This window comes from Drosophila suzukii, unplaced genomic scaffold (assembly GCF_043229965.1).
Source record: "Drosophila suzukii unplaced genomic scaffold, CBGP_Dsuzu_IsoJpt1.0 scf_9, whole genome shotgun sequence".
NCBI classification, from domain to species: domain Eukaryota; kingdom Metazoa; phylum Arthropoda; class Insecta; order Diptera; family Drosophilidae; genus Drosophila; species Drosophila suzukii.
The window spans coordinates 1,317,692-1,341,304 of NW_027255941.1; the positions used below are offsets into that span (position 1 = coordinate 1,317,692).

A 23,613-nucleotide genomic window follows, 5' to 3' on the forward strand; every position below is an offset into this window, starting at 1 on the left:
AATTCAAACTTCAAATAAACTCAAACTTCATCGATATGTGTAACGGCGCCTCTAGTGACTAACAGAAAGCTCAGCCTCAAAATATGCACTGGAAAGCTGCATCATCAGCTGCTTAGTATTTCCGGAAAAATACCGACGCAGTGCAACCCTGAATCAGCTGTTTGACCTACGGCAACCAAGATTAAGGCTGGGTGGCAAGGCTTGGTTCATCACGTTAAACGTAGCATACTTTGAGGCTGAGCTTTCTGTTAGTCACAACAGGCGCCGTTACACATATCGATGAAGTTTGAGTTTATTTGAAGTTTGCCACACTGCACGTTCTTCTTTGAATAACCTTCGAGTGTTCACTGAATCACTAAGTGGTTCGTGGAATCGTGAGTCAAACAGTAAGACTTTCACACATCTTCGTCAAATGTCTGTAAATGTCTATATGAAGTTCTTGGAGCCGAGCTTTTACACAGTCCGTCTGCCGCTCCGAATAACGCTATACATTTTAATATAACCTATTCGTGCGTTATTAATTATAAATATATGGGTGGCATATTTGTTGTCTTCCCCATAAACATTTGGTGACCCCTACGTGATATAGTTTTTATCGGAGTCTGCATCTCGGCCTCGCGATTGTTTAATATAGTTTAAACAAACGCTTTGTTACTCTGTCGTTATCGTGCATTCGGTCACAAACACACGAACATACATACATATGTGCATATAAAAGTGCACTGCCGGCCGTTTGATTTTTTGTACATTTTGCGCTTTGTAAAAACACCAAAACTGTGTTGTGCAAATAATTCTTAACAAAGTGAATCGCATTTAATCTTTGTTAATAGCGCATATTACATATATGTATATATGTACATATAGCCATACATATATTCGTTTGCCAATTACATATATCCGCTGTTGCTAGGCAGGAAATTTATCGGCAAGAACAACAACAACGGAGTTAAAGGTTCCGTTGCATCTCGGCGACGCTTGTTAACCTCCACATTTTCGCGGTAAAAGGTATACGGTGTTTCGTGCCTCTAACGCGGTCGGACATTTTATTTTCTTTCATTCTTTTTCTCGTGATTGAAAAATGTCTGATAGGGAAAACTCGGTTCGGGCTCAAAATGAATCCACAAGTGACGTCGACTACTACCGAGTCAAAGCCCAATCTATTTTGCGGCAAATGAGCTCGATGAAATGTTATTTAAACGCTGATGCGGTTAATCAGTTTGACGAAGCTGATTTGCTTGCGCGAATGGAATGGATCAATTCCTTAAACCAGGCATTTGATTCTGCGCAGACATCGTTGGAAAGACTGGATTTTGCAGAGATCTCGAGCGACCATCGGATTGAATTTGCCGAGGTTTTCATGGATGTGAAGGCGAAACTAAGCCGAGGCTTGACTGCTCATCGAAAGTCACAATTGCCGGCTTCAACCGCTGCAAATTCAACATCTATTGGCATCACTAACAATGCGGATCTTTCTTTTCGATCTAGGAAGCCTCGGTTGCCAAATTTGGAAATTGCTCGTTTTTATGGATCCTACTCTGAGTGGCCGGATTTCCTTGCGACTTTCACTACGGTCATCGGAAATGATGATGAGCTAAGCGACATTGAAAAATTACAATATTTGCGTTCGAGTTCGGGCGGCGTGGCTCTGGAAACCATACGCTCGCTTGAACCCTCGAATGCTAATTATAAAAGGCTATGAATTTGCTGGTTAATCGATTTTATAATAATGTTTTACACTTTCAGGCACACGTTCAGGCAATATTCGGTTTAAAGGGTGTCGAGAAGGGATCTTCGAAGGGTCTTCGGGAGCTGAGTGATTGCATGAATTCGCATCTGCGAGCAATTCGAACCCTGGCCAATACGCAACAAATTTTGGATGGACTTTTAATTCACATCGTCACTCGGTAACTGGATCAGAGGACGGGGAAAAAAGGAAAGAGGATTTGTCAATCACTGAGCTGTCTACCTGAAGTGCTATGGAGTCGTTTTTGAAAAAGAGGTGCAGGATGATGGAAAACTTGGATCAAGCCTTGGTAACTCAAACACCAAGCCAGCAGGTGGTACACAAATATAACCAAAACACACTTATTGCTTCTGCTACTAACTCAAATCATTTGATATGTTTATCTTGCGATGCACGGGATCATTATTTGTCAAAGTGTTCTCGATTTTTAAATTTGAGTCCGAATCTTCGAACCATGACCTATCCGCAACATCCACCTCATTTTCATTTCCATCATGCGATCCATTGTAGTATGCACTTATATCGAATATCTACTGTACCAAGAGTACTTGAATCAAACACACTGTAACACTTTGTTGCAGTGTTTATATAAACAAAGGCTCGGTCAAAAACCTAAGTGGCCGAAACATGAGTCGATCGGTGCGCTCACAGAAAGTGCAAGTGTCAGCATTCTGTTGCATACGCCGGCCGCTCAGCCAAACTCAAGTACATACATATACCCTCGCGCTCCAGCTAAAGAGAGCATAGTTAAATACACTAATATACATAAGATATACATAGCCGTCTCTCTGCCGCCCAACTGAGGCAGCGCAGCTACAAGACTTTGGCTTACTTAGATCCTAAGGCAAATTGTAAAATCAGAAACAACTTGACGTTGGAAGCGGCATTAACGCTGCTCCTAAATACAAATACCAAATACAAAATAAAGAATATTAAAACAAGGAAGAACGCTATAGTCGAGTACCTCGACTATCAGATACCTGTTTCTCAGATAAGATAAGTTAGCCGCGCACTTTTTTCTCTCTCCCTTGCTCTCATTTCTCGGCTCTGCTTTTGTTTCAGCCAGCGCCAAGAATGAGAAAGCAACACATAAAATAGACAAATAACATTTATATTTATGTATGCTTGCTAAACATACACAATTTTAAGGCACATTCTGTACTTCAAAATATTTGGTTGAATAGCTTTGTTTGAAAGAATTCTATTTGCCGCGGATATTAGATTGTAATTTTTTACACCCACACACATGCATGTATACATATATGTATGTATGTGTGTATGTATGTATGTCGTTTTCTGGCTCTAGTGTCAAGGCTTGTCCTAACTACTTTGGTTTGAGAGCATTGGACTGAAAACGGAAAAGTTTTTTTGGGACAATCTATAGGTATTTTTTAAGCTAATACATATTCATTGAAAGAGATAAAAAAAGATGTACAGATCTTTAAAGGTTTTTGCCCGTCAATGGGACAATTGGATAATTTATTCATTATTCAATAGAATAAGTTAGCCGCGCACTTTGCTCTCTCTGAGCGCCGGCAGGGCTTTTTTCTTTGCCGCTAAGTTCGGCCGGCAACTACTTACATACACACACATACACGCGTAAAAACATTTCGCATTGTCTGGGAGGTTTGTGGGCGTTAGAGTGGGCGTAGCAAAATTTTTTTTGGTTCAATCGATAGGTATTGACAAGACTAATACATTTCAGTTAAAATTTTTTATCTACCATCAAAACTGTAGGAGCCACAGTTTTGGGCGGTTTGTGGGCGTTAGAGTGGGCGTGGCACTCTACTGAAACAAATTTGCGCTGCGTAAGAAGCTCAGGAATCTGCACGCCAAATCTCAATAGCCTAGCTCTTATAGTTTCCGAGATCTCATCGTTTATCCGAACGGACAGACAGACGGACATGGCTAGATCGACTCGGCTAGTGATCCTGATCAAGAATATATATACTTTATGGGGTCGGAAACGCTTCCTTCTGCCTGTTACATACTTTCCAACGAATCTAGTATACCCTTTTACTCTACAAGTAACGGGTATAACTACCAAAAGATGCGTTCTCACTATATGAATAAAGAATATTAAAACTACCAATACAAGGCGTTTCACACAACATGGCGACTGTGACTTTGGTCCAAAAGGATCTGGACCTGGATCTGGACTTCAAAAAATAAGAAGACAGCAACAAAGGCGACAACAGCAACAAAGGCAACAACAGCAACAACAAAGGCAACAACAGCAACAACAAAAGCAACAACAGTAACAGTAAAAACGGCAACAACAACAGCTTACACTACAAGAACAAGAGAAGAAACGCAGTGAGTAGAGTGTGATGTGTGCCAAAAGAAGTGGCGTGGTAAAAGATTGAAAGCCAGAAAGGCTCAACTACTGAAGCTGCTCAAGAGCGGCGAAGCAATAAAGTGGACCGACTCGGTAAAAATACATGCCGAAGTTGAATACTTAAAAAATTTGCTATCAGTACGTAAGAATCAGACCACAGCCACAGACACATCCACCTACCTTGTAATCCCAAATATTGCCAAAAATAAAAACACATTGCCTCCTCCAGAAAAAGTTGCCATCCCAATGCTGAAGAAGACGTGCCCGGATGACTGCGAGGGACCACTGTACTCCCCCTTCTGCGAGTACACCTGTGTAGCCAGCACCGGTGCCCCACCATGAAGTACACCTGTGCAGCCAGCACCGGTACCAAGGAAGAGTAAACCGACAGCGCTACCAAGAGCGCATAATTTTTTTTTCTTTGCACTGCGTTGCAAAAATTTTTTTAATTGCACTGCGATACATATTTTTTCATTTATTTTATAAAAACAAATGTAAAAATTGAGCGACATAAAAGTGGCCCGATTAGAGTATGGCCTGAAAACCATACACAAAATAGGCAGGAAATTATATGTCAAATATAATAATAATTGGTCAAAAACAAAAAAAAAATCAAATCAAAATTAATCATATCAAACTAGTTGTTTATGAATATCATTAACAACATTTACGAATAAATTCAAAAATCTAAAGTATTTGACAGACCAAGATACACTGCGCGTCATCAGATTAGCGCCCCCTTTTGGTTTTACTTTATTGCATCTATCTCTGTTTCTATTGCACGCAACTTCAAAATTTTTGTTGTTGCTCTTAAAATGCACAAATTGTCGCTCTCTGAGAGGAATACCGTTAGGTGAGAGATTCCGTTATCTATTTTTTCTTTATTTTGTTTTACTTTCGCTGCAAAAGCTTGCACTGATTTTACGTCATCAGATTAGCGCCTGTAAATTCAAATTTAGTTATCTCGCGTAATTTTTGGCGTACAGTTGTGAAATTTTTTGTGCTGTGACAATTATTCAATTATTGTTTATAAACTGAGAATCAAAATGGGTAAAGGAACTGTCCTATCTTTAGAAGAAAAATCTAAGATCGAAGCCTTTAGTGAAAGTGGCTTATCTTTACATAAAATTGCTGAAAAAATGAGAAGGCATCGAAAAACTAAAGCCAATTTTCTTAAAAATAAACAAGGCTATGGTAAAAATATGAAAGGCGGTAACAACAGAGTTCTTTCCGAAGCAGACATTCAATCTATAGTTAGACATGCGTCTAATTCACACGACTCTTTTACCAAAATTAAAGAAAAAAGCGGTGTGGAAGCTAGCAAGTCCACGGTATTACGAGTCATAAAAAAAGCAGAACACTTGAAAAGACTAAAACTAAAAAAAAAACAAGGAAGAACGCTATAGTCGAGTACCTCGACTATCAGATACCCGTTACTCAGATAACAAACTTTAAAATAAGTTAGCCGAGCACTTTGTTCTCTCTCCCTTGCTCTCATTTCTCGGCGCACTTTGCTCTCTCTGAGCGCCGGCAGGGCTTTTTTCTTTGCCGCTAAGTTCGGCCGGCAACTACCCTGCAGTTCCACAATTGAGTTAAGCGCCCAATCATCACGAAGCCGACTGCGACGTCGGCAGAGAAGCCAGCGACGCCGGCAGAGCTGAGCGCAAAGCGACGCGCTCTCAGTCGGGTCCGCAAAGAGAACGCACAAAAAGTAATTTTGGGCTCTCCCTCTCTCTCCATGTCTCAGACGGAAAAGTGCGTGTGATGGGAAGGAGGCCCAGCAACTAAAATATATAGACTTTTGTGAACCTTGCCTTTTGAATAGTGCGACATTTGTTCGTAAATGATAAAACAACGATTTAAAATAATAGGTTTCTGTTTTAAAATATTTGTATTTCTTAAACAAATTTATATGTTTATTAATATAATTTAATAATATGTAAAGTTTTAAAAATATATTTTTATAAACCGATTTGCATAGTCGAATATGTCTATAAATACCCTGCTTTTATGTGCAAGATGCATAGACCAAACGGGACATGCAAAAAAAACAACAACGGCTTAGCGGAACCGTTGTTGTTGTTGCTTGTTGTTTTTCTGGAAGGCACGCGCCTTTTTTCGTCTTTTCACTTGCGTTTACTTTAGTGAAGGAGTTAGAAGTTGAAGCAAACATACCAGCAATTTACTAAATTAAATTAAATTAGTGCCTTAAAAGTGAAAAAGAAACGATTCCCAGGTAAGTCTGTCGCAGACTAATAATATTGAAAACAGTGAGAGTAAAAAACAAGATAATCTATATTAAAAATAAGGGAAATACAAGATTCCCAAAATAACACGTGGCGGAAAAAAATAGCTGTGAAAAATATTAATTTTTGACGTGAAAAGCAACAAATGGTGCATATAATAAACAAATCTGTGAAAGAATTTAAAAATCTTATTGAGTGCAAAGTTTCTAGGGACAAAAAATAAGAGATGTTTGTTTTTAAAACTTATATTTGTGGTTAAAATTCGATAAAAATGAATATTAATAACATTTAACAACAATTCTTACTTTTGTGTACGTATTTAAATAAAAATCTCAAACATCTCCAATTTTCAGTTCCTGGAAAAGTGTTATTTTTTTTCCGCAACTGCAAAATAAATAAATGTTTTAATAAATAATATAAAATACATAAATAATGTGTGGTTTATTTTTCGTAATAATTGTTTACAACAAAATAAAATAAATCAAGTGACCGAAAACAAAAGTTTGCTAATTTCTTCTCGATATTTTTTGCATTTTCTTATATTTTTAGACAAGGCTGAAGGTAAATCTATAAAAAAATGGAAGGCTAAATCGTTCCATCTTAAGGATATTATCCGAGGAACTTGTTCTGTCCCACAACTTACTTATTAAGTAAGTTTTTATTGAGGCTGAAAGTAACTATTGTTTGTAAGTTTAATTTTTAAAAGACTTCTGGGATTTTTACATTGAATGCCAAAGATAACATTTCTTTTATTATAAATAAATCTTACAAATAACGATTACTTTCGGTCACTCGTTTTTATTCTCGTCTTGTTTTATTTTTAAAACTAATTTTTTTCTAATACTAGATGCAATCGCCATGGTCGATCCCTCGGAGCCTCCCGAAAAGGCGCTGCAGAAGGCAATGCGGTGCGTTAAAAACCAGATGCTGAGGAGGAGGTGCCAGCGACCCCGATAACACCGGAAACCCCCGAGCTCAATTTTTAAAATAAACAAATAAAAATAAAAATTACAACTGAAATTTTTTTTGCTGCTAAGCGCTCAACGTGCGCTGAAAGTGCGCTTTTTCGCTGCTTGAATGAGCGCTCAACGTGTGCTGAATGTGTGCTTTTATCGCGGCTCAATCGAGCGCTCAACATGTGCTGAACGTGCGCTTTTTCAGCTGCTCAATCGAGCGCTCAACATGTGCTGAACGTGTGCTTTTTCAGCTGCTCAATCGAGCGCTCAGGAGGGTGCTCAAAAAAGCGCTCAATGAGTGCTATTTTTTGAGCACTGATGAACCCTAGGACATGCCTATGTTAATTTCAGCACATAGCTCCATACAAATTGTGCGCTCATTGAGCGCTGAGTGATGAGCTTTTTGCAGTGATTGAGTGCTCAATAAGCGCTGAATGGTACTGCAGGGTATTTACATACACACACATACATGCGTAAAAACATTTCGCATTGTCTGGCTCTAACGTCATAGCTTTTTTCTTTGGAGGTTTGTGGGCGTTAGATTGGGCGCAGCAAAATTTTTTGGTCAATCGATAGGTATTGACAAGACTAATACATTTCAGTTAAAATTTTCTATCTAGCATCAAAACTGTAGGAGTTACATTTTAGGGCGGTTTGTGGGCGTTAGAGTGGGCGTGGCAGTCTACTGAAACAAACTTGCGCTGCGTAAGAAGCTCAGGAATCTGTACGCCAAATCTCAATAGCCTAGCTCTCATAGTTTCCGAGATCTCAGCGTTCATCCGGACAGACGGACAGACGGACATGGCTAGATCGACTCGGCTAGTGATCCTGATCAAGAATATATATACTTTATGGGGTCGGAAACGCTTCCTTCTGCCTGTTACATACTTTCCGACGAATCTAGTATACTCTTTTACTCTACGAGTAACGGGTATAACCACAACTAAATAAGTTACGAAAGGAAATGCGCCTAAATTTTGCTCGCTCGCATATGACATGGTCGAAGGAGTGGCGCTTTGTAGTCTTTTCCGATGAAAAAAAATTTAATTTAGAAGGCCCTGACGGCTATAATTATTATTTCCATGACATGCGTAAAGAAGAGCATATTTTAGATCGTTTACATAGCCGGGTAGGTGGCGTAATGGTATGGGGAGCCATATCCTATTATGGCACCTATGAGTTACAATTTCTCACCCCGAAAATGAACGCCGTGGCGTATAATAATCTTTTGGAAATCTTAAATGGCGTTTTCAACACGACAACGCTCCAATCCACACGTCCCGATCTGTAAAATCGTGGATACAGGGCCAAAACGTTGATGTCCTGGAGTGGCCGCCGTACTCTCCGGACTTAAATATAAAAGAGAACGTGTGGGGATGGCTCTCGAGAAAAGTATACGAGTCTGGAAAGCAGTATAGTACAAAATTGGAGTTCATCGACGGGATTAAAGAAGCTTGGTCTTCAATATCATTACAATACATTGAGAAATTGTACGAGTCACTTCCCAGCAGGATCTGTGAGGTCCTGGAAAATGGGGGCGGGACCACCCACTATTAATTTGATTAGAAAATAAGTAAATAATAAGATAATACATAAAACACTACTAGTTGTTAAGCATTAAGTGAAAATTCATTAAATTTAAGCAGGGGGCGCTAATCTGATGACGCAAAATTAAATTCATATTTTTGGTATACATTTTCTTTTCAAATAAATAAAATATTATTGTTGTACTTATCATTATGTACCTTATCTTATTTTGAAGAATATTATTAAAAGTATCGTAAAAAAAAATTTGTATGGCTTAAGTCTTGATAGATTGGATAATATTGGACATTACACGAGAATGCTCAGGGGGCGCTAATCTGATGACGCGCAGTGTATATATTAAGAATACCAACCCCAAAGTTGGGTTTAATAGATACAAAAACAGTGGATTCCACTGCAAATGTTATTAATAAGATAGAGTCAAACACCATTGACTTAGAATTAATTCATACATTGCTAATAATAATTGTTGTTATAATGTGCGCAAACTGTTTCTATGAACTTTATAAATTGCATAATAAATGTCTTAAGAAAAAATATATGAGCCAGGCAAATGATCTGGACACAATTTAAAAATTTTGGCACAAACAACATTAATATAAAAATATTGCTGTATTGAAATTTTAAAAATTAAAGAAAATGGAATAAAATAAAAATAAATAAATAAAAATAAATTAATTAAAAATGGCTACTCTAAAAGCAATTAGAGACACATATGATAGGGACATTCATTTTAAAGAAAGAATCCTGCAATTAGTTACACCAACTTCAGTAAGCATTTATGAATTAGAAAACTTATATATTGAAACATTTAATTTAGATGCCTCTCCACTAATTCATTGCACAAGCACCCAAAAGGGAATTGTCCTGTCCACCATCCCAGGGGTACAGGTTAGATCAGTAGTAGACGAACACCCAATACTAGGTTCAACAATAGTAATGATGGTCTTTAAGAAATAATTCATCTCCACAATATAATGTATTGGAATGAATTATATAAGCAGATAAATGACATAAAAGTTGACTTTGACAAATCATATAAGTCACTTACTCAAAACAGGCCAATTCAAAAAAATAAAATTTAAAAACATGTGAAAATTCTAGTAAAATGCTTTAATGAAGCACGAATACTAATATATGGCCAGAGGGAAAAATTAAAACAAGATCATTGGTCCCAAGTATCAAAATTTTTGATCAGACTACGATCTAATTTAATATCAATTAAACAAAAGTTTAAGTTGGACATATCAGTACCGACTATACTTAACACTTCCCTAGCAGTTGAAACTGGTGATGAATCGGAATCAACAAAACAAACTGACATTGACCAAATAGAATCAGAAGACCTTACAGAAACAAATCCTAAAATAGAAGAGCAAGATTTAAATAATCTTACTATTCCAGCTGTTTTAATGTCAGATCTGGATAATTCTACAGATTCTGATGATAGTTCAAGCATAATAGAAAATTAAATAAGAAACAATATCACAATGGCACAATCTAATATTGATTTCATTAATACAGCATCCAAGCTTATACCAGTTTTCGATGGTAAAGCTGAAAACTTAACAAGTTTTGTGGATGCATTAGAAATAATAGAATCAATAAAAGGCGAACACGAACAATTAGCAGTTTCCATTATAAAAACAAAGCTAAAAGGTGTCGCCAGAAATTTAATCGGAAATAAAACAACAATAGCTGAAGTCATTTCCAGATTAAAAAACAACGTCAAAGGCGAAACTGTGGAAGTGTTGTCAGCAAAACTGATGAGCCTACAACAAACGCAATAAAACTGCCAACCAGTACACACAAGAGGTTGAGCAGATGACGAAATCCTTAGAAACAGATGGCTTATCCCTAGAGTTAGCCAGATGTTATTCCACTCGGCATGCAGTGAAAGCAATGACTAAAAAGTGCACAATCGATAAGGTAAAAACTATCATGCAAGCTGGTACCTTCAATACAATGAATGAGGCCATATCCAAATTTGTAAACAGTTGCACAGAAGCAACCGGACAGCCAAACACTGTCCTATATTACAAAAATTACCCGCAGCGCGGTGGAAATCGCGGACGAGGTAATAATCGAGGTAATTATAACAATACCAGATATTATCAGAATAACGGATATAATAAAAACAATGGTTATAACAGAAATAACAATAACCAAAATAACAATTATTACAGAAACAACAACCGTGGTGGAAACACCAGCGGCGGAAACAGCCGTGGGGGAAACAACAACAACCACAATAACAATGTTAGAGTAGCACAAACAAATTCGGGAAACTCCCAACCACCTTTAGATACATGACAGTAAACAACATCAAAATTCACACTCTAAATCTCAGTCAAAATACATTTGTCACTTTCATGAACGTAGCAACAGGAAAAGAATTAGTTCTACTACAAGACACAGGTGCGGAAATATCCATATTGAAGGAAAATTCCGATAATTTTCAAAACATTCAAGACAATCACATCATAAACATACAGGGTATAATTCAGGAAGTTACCAAATCAAAAGGCTTAACTTCTATTGAAATTCAAACTTCTAAGTACATAATTCCACATGATTTCCATATCGTAAATATGCAACTCGCTATTCCATGTGATGGAATACTAGGAATCGATTTTATCACAAGATACAACAGTCAATTAGACTTCAAGCCGTCTGACTTATAATAAGACCAAATAACCTAAAACATCCAATTTATGTTCCAATAGCATATAGTTCTGGCAACAACTCCCTGATTCTGCCAGCAAGATCCCAGCAAGATTTCAGTTTCTCCATAATTAAACATACCCTTTCTATAATTAAAGTTTTCTAATGAAAAGAATTTATCTATTGTAATAAATCGCAAAAGAATTTGACATATGTCGTATTTACATATGCCCTCGAACAAATCGTGCATCATATCAACAAAAACGTTTTCAACTGCATGAAAGTACTGAAGATCATTAAACAGACAACTTTGCCTAACACCTGTGGCTGTTACGTCATTTTTAAGGACATCAATTTTATAATTTGGCACATTTCGAAAATATTCCGGAAATGGTCTAGAATCCTTTGCCATCTGTTCTTTCCATCTCTCACAAAACCGACAAAAGAAATTGGACCTAAACGATGTGGTAAAACCCAGAAATGAATTTAGGCCAAGATTGAACCTAAAACTTTACATAATGAAAAGTAGACTTTTTTGGTGCCTAAGGGTGTTTTAATATCTAAACCAAATTCTTCGAGTTCTTTAAACGTATTTAGCAGTGGATATAGAAGAGATTCCGCGCCAAATTTATTTTCAAATGAAATATATATATAAAGTCAAGTTTTGACAAAATGTGCTGAGGTAAAGTAGGGAACGTGTAATAAGCGCCACAAATATTATCAATGCTAGCATGGCTGCCCAAAGGATTATTGACTTCAAATCCACCATATAAAAAAAACGGGAATTACAAGCTTGTTCTGTTCAGTTTTAGAGCTTGAAAACTACTAGAATTGACAAAGTTCTTAATGTTGGTGGATTTGCTTAGCATTTCCATATTGTCTAAAGTTTGGTTAAGCACGCGAGGAAGTTCAAAGAAAGTCTTGATTTGGAATTTTATAGGCATAATGCATCCTTTTACCTTAGCCTCATCTAACGTAGGTCTATTGTTCTTAATAACTTCTGTTATTTCGTTGTTGACGTTAAAAGTAATGGGCTTCGCAAAGGTACTGTTGCTTAAAAGGTTTTTAAACAGTCTATACTCTGTGCCAATATTTTGAAAAAGTGTCTGAGACACTTTTTAAAAAAACATTTCTTAGAGCATTAGCTATAGTTGTGGTTACAGTTTAAATTTTTTGCTGAATGAGTAGTACATCTTTTCGACAAAAAGATTTTGTGGAATGTAACTCAAGTGAAATGCTTTGACAAACTGAAGTAATTTGTGATTGAAACATTAAAAAAGATGATTCGTCGATATTAACATTATCTTCGCTCGGATTTTCAAAAATTATATTTTCTTCACTAAAATTATGGTCATTGGACCAATTTTGCTTATCATTTTCGTCGTCAAAAACAATACATTGTTTTGAAACGGTACTTGAAGTTTCCAAATTATAAGCTTTTTTTGATACATTTTCATTATTTTGTGTGTGATTTTTTAAATGTTCCTTAAAATTTTTAAAACTTAAAAATTCCTTAAAACACTCGGGTTCTTTTTGAGTACACTTAAACTTATCTATTTCCATCATTCCTTGGAAAACTTTCAAATGTGAAAAGTAACAAATATTTTCATTAAAGTATTTAAAGCATTCCATTTTGCTGTTTTTAAATGTGTTTGTATTGTTTTTTAATAAGTATGTTTATGAGAAATAATAAAAAAAGTAAGTATAAAAAATTAATGAATTCTTAAAACCTAGATATTAAAGAAAGAAAGAAATTAAATTAAAGTATTTAAAGCACTCCATTTTGCTGTTTTTAAATGTTTATGTTTTGTTTTGTAATAAGTATGTTTATGATATTTAATAAAAAAAAGTAAGTATAAAAAAATGAATTCTATAAACGTAGAAATTAAAGAATAAAGAAAGAAATTAAATTAAAGTATTTAAAACATTCCATTTTGCTGTTTGATTTGTGTTGTAATGAGTATGTTTAAGAGAAATAATAATAAAAGTAACTATAAAAATTAATATATTCTTAAAACTTAGAAATTGTACAGAATTTTCAAAAATCTGACTGAAATTCGTTTTTTTTTTGTTTTTAAAGGTTTTTTTTAAGGTAATGCATTAAATTTATCACTGAGTGACTCTTTTTGTCTCCTGGGCTATTAATTTCAAAAAAGTAGTGTTGTATAAAACTCCATACCCAATAAGATGCATCTGAATATTTTAAATTAAAAACATGAAAAATTTGTATTAGTGTATCTAAAGCCCCTTCAAAGGAATGAAACTTGAGTCGATAACTTCCATAGAAAACAAAAAACTCTTGATCCTCGCCATCGTTTTCATCAACCACTACCATATAGGGTTGTACTGGAATGTTGTCTATCTCAGACTTGCGCTTTTTCCGTTCCTGCTCCTCCTGCAGATTGTTAATAGAGCTTATTTCAATAATGCTACTATTAATCGAATCTTGTATCGAAGGCACATGAACTTGTGAGTTTGATTGTTTGCAGCTCCTCACAGTCAGTTTTAATACGCAGTGCAGCAACTTAAAGTAGGCGCGATTTTTGACACCTGAGGAGAAAATTATAATTAGTATGGTATTTAACATTTTATGTTCTAAAGTTAATTTAGATTTAATTGAAAATTCTTACCGACATATACACCATCCCTTACTACGGAAAATAAGCTGATGTAATATGGATTTTTAAGATTTTCATCGAAAAACGCTGTTAGTTTTTCAATGGTTTTATCCCATAAGGTCATTAACCTGTAGGACTTTCCTGGGAATCGTTTATCAAAGTCAATACCTATCTAAAAATTTATAAAAATAAAATAAAATAAGCATAATATCTATAAAAGCATAAAATACACAGAAAACACAACAGCTAATATACAAAACAACACGGACAAAACGAAAGGCTTACATTAAAAAAATATGCTTACAAAGGTACTGGCGCTCGCTTGCTTAAAAATTGGAAAAGTTGCAAATATATCATTTAATAAATTAGTTGTTTTTTTGGTAATGAATTTTGCGCGATGATCATAACTTTCTTCCCAAAGCTCGGTACATTCAGGCTCCGATCCATTCAAAAATTTTAGTTTTGCACCTAAGTTGATTGCACGCTCATTTTCTGACTCCGATTCTGAACTGCTGAGACGACGTTTTAATGAAAAATATCTTTTTCGATTCAAGTTGTGAATTTTGTTGTATAGTAAACCCCCCGGGTTTTGGCGGCCGCATGCTTTTCTGCTTAGAAAATATAATTCCTTTTCTTCAGTCGGAAATATTACAACAATTTGGTCCGCCAGTCTCTCAATTTCGTGAACATTCGGTGCCTTGTATTTTTTTAGAGAGCTTTCATAAAAGCTTTCGGCAACAATCGTTAATATCCCTTCAGTTCCAAAAAAAAAAGTTTCACTTGTGAATCACCTTGGGAATCACCTGGGACATGTCCTCGTGCACAAGTGAAGAACAAGTGACGCTCCATATAGAAAATTGTATGGGATGTCCGCATTTTCACAAGTGAAAATTCAAATGAAAATTTTTCGAAGTGCCATGGGATTTCACTTGTTTCTTATACTCATTTTTCGTATGGCCTATCACGTGCCGGTGACACGTCCCAAGTGAATCACTTGGGAAAATCAGAATATTTCCTTGAGTTTTCACTTGTGAAATCACTTGCAAGGGACACGTCCCAAGTGAAACACTTGGGAAAATCAGAATTTTTCCTTGAGTTATCACTTGTGAAATCACTTGCAAGGCACACGTCCCAAGTGAATCACTTGTGAAAATCAGAATTTTTCCTTGAGTTTTCAATTAAAAAAATATAGAATTTAATTCATTTCATTTTAATTCATTTTAATTATATGGTACTATTTAGATTTTCAAAAATTGTACAATTATTGTTTCTGTTTTTTTGCTTCGTAAGCTTATTTTTAACGTTAGACATCGCCGTTCTTAAACCTTTGTCCGGGTCCTCTGAATCCTTGGCCAACGCTCCTGAAAAAACATATGTTTAAAAAATCCGTTTTATTTGTTTAATTGTATATTTACCTTTTATAGCTGTGTTTAACCCTTTGCAGGATTTTTATTGGCACAAAACATTTCGTCATCCACTTTCGGCTAATGGAACCCATTGAATACCTTCAAAATTTACGTACTTTAAACTAAGATCAATGCACAACATCTTAAACTTAATGTAGCACTTACCTGACTTTATTATATTAACTAAACGATTAAAGTAACTCTGCTGCGCACCATTAAAATTGATGCTTCCCTTTCAATCACTCAAACAGAATGCACCAAGTCTTCTCACCCCTTTACTAGATTTATTTTGTTTTCTCTTCGCAGTTGGCGCGTGCCACTGCTCCTATACCCTTTCTAAAGTGAAATATATCCGACTATATAGTTTTTACTTCTTGAGTAAAAAATACAATACGATTTTTTTTTAAATGTTAATACTTAAATGTTTTAAATACTTAAATCAATTTTAACGGACTAAATTTCTATAACTCAACTAAAAAATTATATTGTAATAAGAATGTATAATAAGTAAATATAACATTATAAGTAAATTCAATTTACTTAATTTTACTATAATCAAATAATTTACTTTTATAAAACAATATTAGTTGTTTTTTTTCGATATACAATAATGCTCCTAAAATATTAGGGCACTCACATGTCGCTGCGCCACGAAAATTTTTCCGCCGAAACATTAGTCGCTAGCCGAACATAACGGAGAGACTCAAAAGAAATAACGGACCTGCCGAAATTTGTCTCTGAGAGCGCCGAGTGCAGGCAGATTATAAGACAAAGAAAGAGAGGGAAGCTCCGAATATCTGCCTCACTTTGTTGCACGATCGTTTTCGTAGGCAGTCTTCTACACTGCGCCGACTTTCTGCTGACGTCAACAGCGGCACAGCGTTTTAGGCACAAAAAAAAAAACAAAAAAGCTTTTTGCCTTGAGCCATGTCACCGCGTCCCTACTGCAGAACTGAAGGGTATGTACACACATAGTTGCACGTGTTTTTCTTGTCGTAGGGCAGTCGTATAATAAAAGCCACTCAGAAAACCGCACACGATTTTATTTATTTCCAATTATTATGTTCTTATAAGTCTTATAACACTTTATACGTATACACATTATATATGAAGTTTACTCACCTTTTTTTTCAACTTGGAGAAACACTGAACTGACCATGCACGTCCGACTTGCATTAAAATAAAAAAAATCCACTAAAACGCATCCTAGTGCAAGCGAGACAACATGTTCGAATTAGCCCAATTCGAATTTTGAATATATCCTTTTCGCTTCCACTCACGTGATTGATGTCGCAATATTGCTATATCCTCTCTTTTTCGATGTCAAGAAATTTCCGAAAAGAGAGAAATCGACAATTTGACATTTTTTGGTATCAATTTGACATTATTTGATGGTGAAAATGATATGTGTCTAAAAAACACAAATTTACCATGCGAATATCAAATTGATCCTGGCTCGGTTTTTTCTGTGTATCGCTTGAACAAAAAAAAAGTTTACCACGCCCACTTTAACGCCCATAACGCTTAAATCTTTCTTCCGCCCACATAACCATATATTGAGATCGCGGGTAGGTGGCGCTTTTCAATCTCACTTTGCTGCTCGCATACCTCACTCTCCCTTTGCTCCCTTTAGCTGAGTAACGGGTATCTGATAGTCGAGGTACTCGTCTACAGCGTTCTCTCTTGTTTTTGTTTGAATTCGGTTGGAATTTGATCCTATGTATGTTCTTAAAATTGCCATTTTTACTTATACACATGAATTCTACAACACAACGCTACCGCAAATTCTAAATTCCTTGTCTAAAACTAATTTGTTCAACCTTTTCTTTTGGTTATGTATTAAAAATACCAAAAGGAAATATATAATGAAATAAGTAAGACGTAACAAATTTCATGAAAAATGATGTCCGCCTTAATGGACCTCCCACAAATAAACCAGAAAATGTCATTGTATTGCGTGCCGTAAATAGGCACACAATACAAATATAATTATATTTTATTTTTTATATTTAAAATAGTAAGTATATAAAATTGTTAATAGTAAATTAAACTGTTAATATTGAACGTCCGATTCAATTATGGTATTTCTTATGACCAATGCATTTCCCTTATCCCTTTTTAACGGCTGCAAGTAAACCCGTTTCTTAGCTCAGAAATAATTTGGCACCGAAAATCGTCTTCTCGAACAAGAACGCATACATACCCTGCGCAGCAAGCCTTTTCTATAGCGGAAGGCATTATTAAGTGACTTCTAGAAGATGAAAACGATCGTACGCGATATCGTATTCGGATCGCCGGAGTATCTTCTGGAAGTGTCGCCGTAGTCCCTTCTGGAAGTCACTCAGAAGTGACTCTATATATGCTTGTAAAAGATACATAGAAGAGAATTTCCCAATTGGAAAATCTTGAATAAAAACATATTTTTTTACTTTTTTGCATTTATATTTTGTATAAGGGCTTTGTCCGCTTGTATACACCGTCCCTGGCATATAGGAAATTTTGCTGAACAATGTTATTTAGGTCCAGCTCCGTCGTCATGAGAAATTTAGTAAAACCCATTTCTAAATTAAACAGGAACAAAAATTGTTTTTTATTCAGTCAAAGTAAAAATAAACTAGAAGACATTACCTTTTACAATGAAATATGTGGAGAATCATTGGATGCTGGGTTTCTCCGCAGTTACACGCCAAGTAATGTCCACAGCTAGCTTGTTCGTAAATAGTTTTAAATAATCGTGCACGTAATTTTGCACCCTTTGTTGAGAGGGACATTTAAATATGTTAGGCAATAAGAAAACATTTAGAAAAAACAAAGCTATATTTAATAAACGCACAAATTCGATACAAAACCGCACTGTCCACAGACATATCGCGAATCGAAATAACGCTCGGGCGAAAAATAATAGCGTGGGTCAAAAGGAAGACTGGAGAAATTTTCAGAAAAAATGGGGTAACGGAAAATTACCGCAAGCTCTTTTTATCGCGTGTTTTTTTCCACTAATTTGGTTTTTGTAAGATATGTACTACGTTTTTCTATCGCTCAGAAGTGTCTCAGAAATTACTTCTTCGCGATCCCGACCCATTTTGTTTTTGTAAAATGTGTACAATTGTCTTTATATCGTCCAAAAGTGACTTAGAAGTGACTTTTACGCGACATATGTATATATTGGTTTTGTAAAATTTGTTCTATCGTTTTTCTATATGGACAACAGGCGATAGAAATATCGCCCTCTTATTTGCGGGGATGTTCTAAACTTTGTTCGAGTTAAATATACATAGCTGCTTTTTTAAGGACATTTATCTATCGATATGTTTTTGGTATGACAGACAGAGCGCATGACCTCTGCGGTTTCTTTGACTTCACCAGGGCGAAGGACGTAAATAAAACCGAGCAATAAGGACACAACAAAACCAGCACAGTAAATACACAATAAACTGACATCCCAAACAATAGATTACCGTTAATAGCGCTATGAAGCTAACTCTGCGACGGTACTCCTGGGTGCTTTTGCTTCAGTTCGCCCTTTTGGGAGTAGACCTTCTCTTAAACGCATTTGGGCCTTCGCTTGTTAGAAACCGATTGCAGACAGCCATATTTCTCTTTGTGTAAGTTTTCAAAGCTCGGAGGATTTCGATTACTGGACTTAACCAGTTTATTTCAGAATTCAGGACGCTCTGATCATTACGGAGTATTTGCTGTTCACCATGGCGCTGCATTCAACGTGTGTGTACCAGGTCGGTGCCTCCTTCATAATCCTGCGGAACTGCAAGCTCTTCCTGATCAGCATTACCCTGTACTTTCTTCTGTCTGCCTCCCAGCATTTCTGGATCATCTACCAATATCATCACCCACCAGGCGAAGAAAAGCAGCATTGGCCAATAGGTCTAATATCTTTATCATTGGGACAACGCATCAGTGAGATCCAGAAATAATGCTTACACGCTTATCGTGATGTTCACCTCCTTCTTCGCAGTGTCGGTTTTCTATTACTATAGCTTCAAATCAACAGCTCTAATCATGGCGGATCCCCGCTTCAAGGAGGAACATCTGGATTGGATCGCGGACCAGCTGGCCGATAAGTAATGAAGTAGTTAAAGCGATGTGTTGATTGTAGCGTGGAATTTTTAAGTGTAAGTGAAAACGATAAGGGAACACATATAATGAAAAATAAGTAAAATTTGTAGGTTTTGAATATACACCATCGGTCGTCCGCTTCCCTCTAAGCGGGCATAGGGAATTGCCCTGCGTGTTCATTGCCGACTTATATGTTAACAGTAAGCAACAAGTTTCTGAACAAACACATCCATAATCTACCCCGTATGGCCCAATTTGCACCTACAAATTACTCCATATACATATTAATACCAAAATAATATAAGAAATACCAAAATATATTAGGTCGTTTAAAATAAAAATCACAAACATTGATTATTTACGGTCCCTGTTTTTTAGAAAATACCTGTTATGTTCAGACTTTTATGTTAAAGTTGAAAAATAACAATTATTTCATGACTTGAAAATAAAATGTGATGAATGCCGATTAAAAATTGATTTTTAAAGTTAAAGTTATAACTGCTACGGTCCTTGTCTAAAAGTAATTTGTTCAACCTTTTCTTTTGGTTATGCGTTAAAAACACCAAAAGAAAATATATAATGAAATAAGTAAGACGTAACAAATTTCATGAAAAATGAAGTCCGCCTTAATGGACCTCCCACAAATAAAAAAGAAAATGTCATTGTATTGCGTGCCGTAAATAGGCACACAATACAAATTTAATTATATTTTATTTTTTATATTTAAAATAGTAAGTATATAAAATGGTTAATAGTTAATTAAACTGTTAATATTAAACGTCCGATTCAATTATGGTATTTCTTATGACCAATGCATTTCCCTTATCCCTTTTTAACGGCTGCAAGTAAACCCGTTTCTTAGCTCAGAAATAATTTGGCACCGAAAATCGTCTTCTCGAACAAGAACGCATACATACACACTTGCTTGTTTGTAGTGCAATCCTGCGCAGCAAGCATTTTCTATCGCGGAAGGCACTATTAAGTGACTTCTAGAAGATGAAAACGATCGTACGCGATGTCGTATTCGGATCGCCGAAATATCTTCTGGAAGTGTCGCCGTAGTCCCTTCTGGAAGTCACTCAGAAGTGACTTTACATATGCTTGTAAAAGATACATAGAAGAGAATTTCCCAAATGGAAAATCTTGAATAAAAACATATTTTTTTACTTTTTTGCATTTGTTCAGGCCCACTGTCCGGCGAATCTGGATCGGCCCCGCTATCCAGCTGCACCGCTCTCCCGCTCTCTCGCGCTCCCGCTCTCCTGCGCTGTTCCTAGCTCCCTCCATGAAGTCTCCGTTGCGCTTTGGAGCGCAGAGCGGATCTTAGACTTAGGCAGTTCGATTCTGGAGTTAAAACTGAATAAACCGCGGTCGTACCCCCGCCTACTTTCCAAGTTAACTTTTGTGCGTACTTCTTTTCGATCAAGGGGCAATACGCGTTCGAGTGGTTTCTCCCCTACAGCTTCCGCAACACCAGCAGCAAACCGCACCAGCAGCAAACCGCCGAAGCCCAGCGCAGCAGGCCGCCGACGCCGCCAGTTTCCCGCCGTCGCCTCCCACGCCATTCCATCAGCGCCACCACGGTACCCCGCTACCCCCCGGCGTACATTTTGATCCATTCGAGCCGATAAGATAAGTAAAGCTTTTCGTCTTATTAATTGCCGGTCTGCAGTCAGCCACTCGAAAATATAATTCGTTTGACTTTCTGTACGATTTGTCCAAAATCCTAGTCCGATTAAATCCGACAACGGCAATTAAAAACAAGGAAGAACGCTATAGTCGAGTACCTCGACTATCAGATACCCGTTACTCAAAGGGAAATGGAGATATGCAAGCAGCAAAGCGAAATTAAAATGCGCCACCTACCGGCGGTAGACAGATTTAAGCGTTATGGGCGTTAGAGTGGGCGTGGCAGAATTATTTTGGATCAATCGATAGGTATTGACGACACCAATACATTTCAGTTAAAATTTTTTATCTAGCATGCAAATTGCGGGCGTCACAGGTTTTCGCGGTTTGTGGGCGTTTAAGTGGGCGTGGCAAACTTTTTTTTAGGTCAATCGATAGGTTTTGATGAGAACAATACATTTCAGTTAAGTTCTATCTAGCATCAAAACTGTAGGAGTTACAGTTTTGGGCGGTTTGTGGGCGTTAGAGTGGGCGTGGCAGTCTACTGAAACAAACTTGCGCTGCGTAAGAAGCTCAGGAATCTGTACGCCAAATCTCAATAGCCTAGCTCTCATAGTTTCCGAGATCTCAGCGTTCATCCGGACGGACAGACAGACGGACAGACGGACAGACGGTCAGACGGACAGACGGACAGACGGACAGACGGACATGGCTAGATCGACTCGGCTAGTGGTCCTGATCAAGAATATATATACTTAATGGGGTCGGAAACGCTTCCTTCTGCCTGTTACATACTTTCCGACGAATCTAGTATACCCTTTTACTCTACGAGTAACGGGTATAATTACTTCGCCATTTTTTTCTTCGTTTTTCCTTTTGCTACGTGCGGTCATATTGCCTATTTTTTCCGACTCCTTTTTTTAATTGCATTTGGCCGCTCATCCATACTTACATACACATATACAAAATCGAGAAAAAATTCCAAGCTTATAAAAAATATTGTGCTAATATAAGCCAAGCATACAGTGAGAATTATTAAATTTCTAGTGTTCTGCCAATTCAGGCCCCCAAAACTTTTCAAGATTTTTCTCACTGTATATCCGCAGCCGCTAAAATACTTGCACATATTTTTTCGTTTTTCCAAATACAGTCCACACACAATAAATCGAAAACTTCCACAACAACACATACCCCGCCGGCAATAATTATTTAATAAATTTAAAACCGGCGAAAATTACATACATGCATATATCTACATACATACAAATACCTACCCTGCAGTACCATTCAGCGCTTATTGAGCACTCAATCACTGCAAAAAGCTCATCACTCAGCGCTCAATGAGCGCACAATTTGTATGGAGCTATGTGCTGAAATTAACATAGGCATGTCCTAGGGTTCATCAGTGCTCAAAAAATAGCACGCATTGAGCGCTTTTTTGAGCACCCTCTTGAGCGCTCGATTGAGCAGCTGAAAAAGCACACGTTCAGCACATGTTGAGCGCTCGATTGAGCAGCGGAAAAAGCACACATTCAGCACATGTTGAGCGCTCGATTGAGCAGCGGTAAAAGCACACATTCAGCACACGTTAAGCGCTCATTCAAGCAGCGAAAAAGCGCACTTTCAGCGCTTAGCAGCAAATAAAATTTCAGTTGTAATTTTTATTTTTATTTGTTTATTTTAAAATTTGAGCTCGGGGGTTTCCGGTGTTATCGGGGTCGCTGGCACCTCCTTCTCAGCATCTTGTGCCGGCGTTGCCTTTTTTTGGTACAACTCAAGTTTTTAACGCACCGCATTGCCTTCTGCAGCGCCTTTTCGGGAGGCTCCGAGGGATCCACCAGGGCGATTGCATCTAGTATTAGAAAAAAATTAGTTTTAAAAATAAAACAAGACGAGAATAAAAACGAGTGACCGAAAGTAATCGTTAGTTGTAAGATTTATTTATAATAAAAGAAATGTTATCTTTGGCATTCAATGTAAAAATCCCAGAAGTCTTTTAAAAATTAAACTTACAAACAATAGTTTTCAGCCTCAACAAAAACTTACTTAATAAGGCACGGGCGAAATTTGGGTAGTCTGAGCCTCTTCTTGTTTTGCCCCCCCTCCAAGTTGTGGGACAGAACAAGTTCCTCGGATAACGACTTAGCCTTCCATTTTTTTATAGATTTACCATCAGCCTTGTCTAAAAATATAAAGAAAATTAAAAAAATATCGAGAAGAAATTTGCAAACTTTTGTTTTCGGTCACTTGATTTATTTTATTTTGTTGTAAAAAATTATTTATGTATTTTTTTTATTATTTATTAAATCATTTATTTATTTTGCAGATGCGGAAAAAATACCACTTTTCCAGGGACGGAAAATTAGAGATGTTTGAGATTTTTATTTAAATAG

The 23,613-nt window shown here is 36.7% G+C and overlaps 1 protein-coding gene and 1 long non-coding RNA gene across 9 annotated transcripts; one reads left to right on the top strand and one right to left on the bottom strand.

Annotated features, from left to right (window-relative positions):
- Positions 1-420: 420 nt before the first annotated feature.
- Positions 421-20,990, top strand: LOC108017527 (transmembrane protein 138). 5 transcript variants are annotated; one of them, XM_070999418.1, is made up of 6 exons: positions 421-2,033; positions 18,844-19,122; positions 19,179-19,251; positions 19,336-19,432; positions 19,491-19,647; positions 20,777-20,990. In XM_070999418.1, the coding sequence occupies exons 2-5, from the start codon at positions 18,989-18,991 to the stop codon at positions 19,598-19,600; spliced, it is 414 nt and encodes a 137-aa protein (XP_070855519.1). In that variant the 5' UTR covers positions 421-2,033; positions 18,844-18,988; the 3' UTR covers positions 19,601-19,647; positions 20,777-20,990. The 5 variants fall into 5 exon arrangements, 4 of the variants coding, with proteins under 4 accessions (XP_070855519.1, XP_070855518.1, XP_070855521.1 ...); XR_011605827.1 differs by lacking the exon at positions 421-2,033 and adding an exon at positions 19,702-19,791 and having other exon boundaries at positions 18,854-19,122; positions 19,179-19,432; XM_070999420.1 differs by lacking the exon at positions 421-2,033 and having other exon boundaries at positions 18,982-19,122; positions 19,186-19,251.
- On the bottom strand, positions 12,202-18,847 carry LOC139355098 (uncharacterized). Of its 4 annotated transcripts, none has more exons than XR_011605828.1 (3): positions 15,527-18,847; positions 14,124-15,472; positions 12,202-14,043 (listed from the first exon to the last, which is right to left on the bottom strand). It is a non-coding gene; the product is annotated as an uncharacterized lncRNA (long non-coding RNA). The 4 variants fall into 4 exon arrangements; XR_011605831.1 differs by lacking the exon at positions 12,202-14,043 and having other exon boundaries at positions 15,306-15,472; positions 15,527-18,270; positions 18,482-18,847; XR_011605830.1 differs by lacking the exon at positions 12,202-14,043 and having other exon boundaries at positions 15,306-15,472; positions 15,527-18,078; positions 18,146-18,847.
- Positions 20,991-23,613: the final 2,623 nt, after the last annotated feature.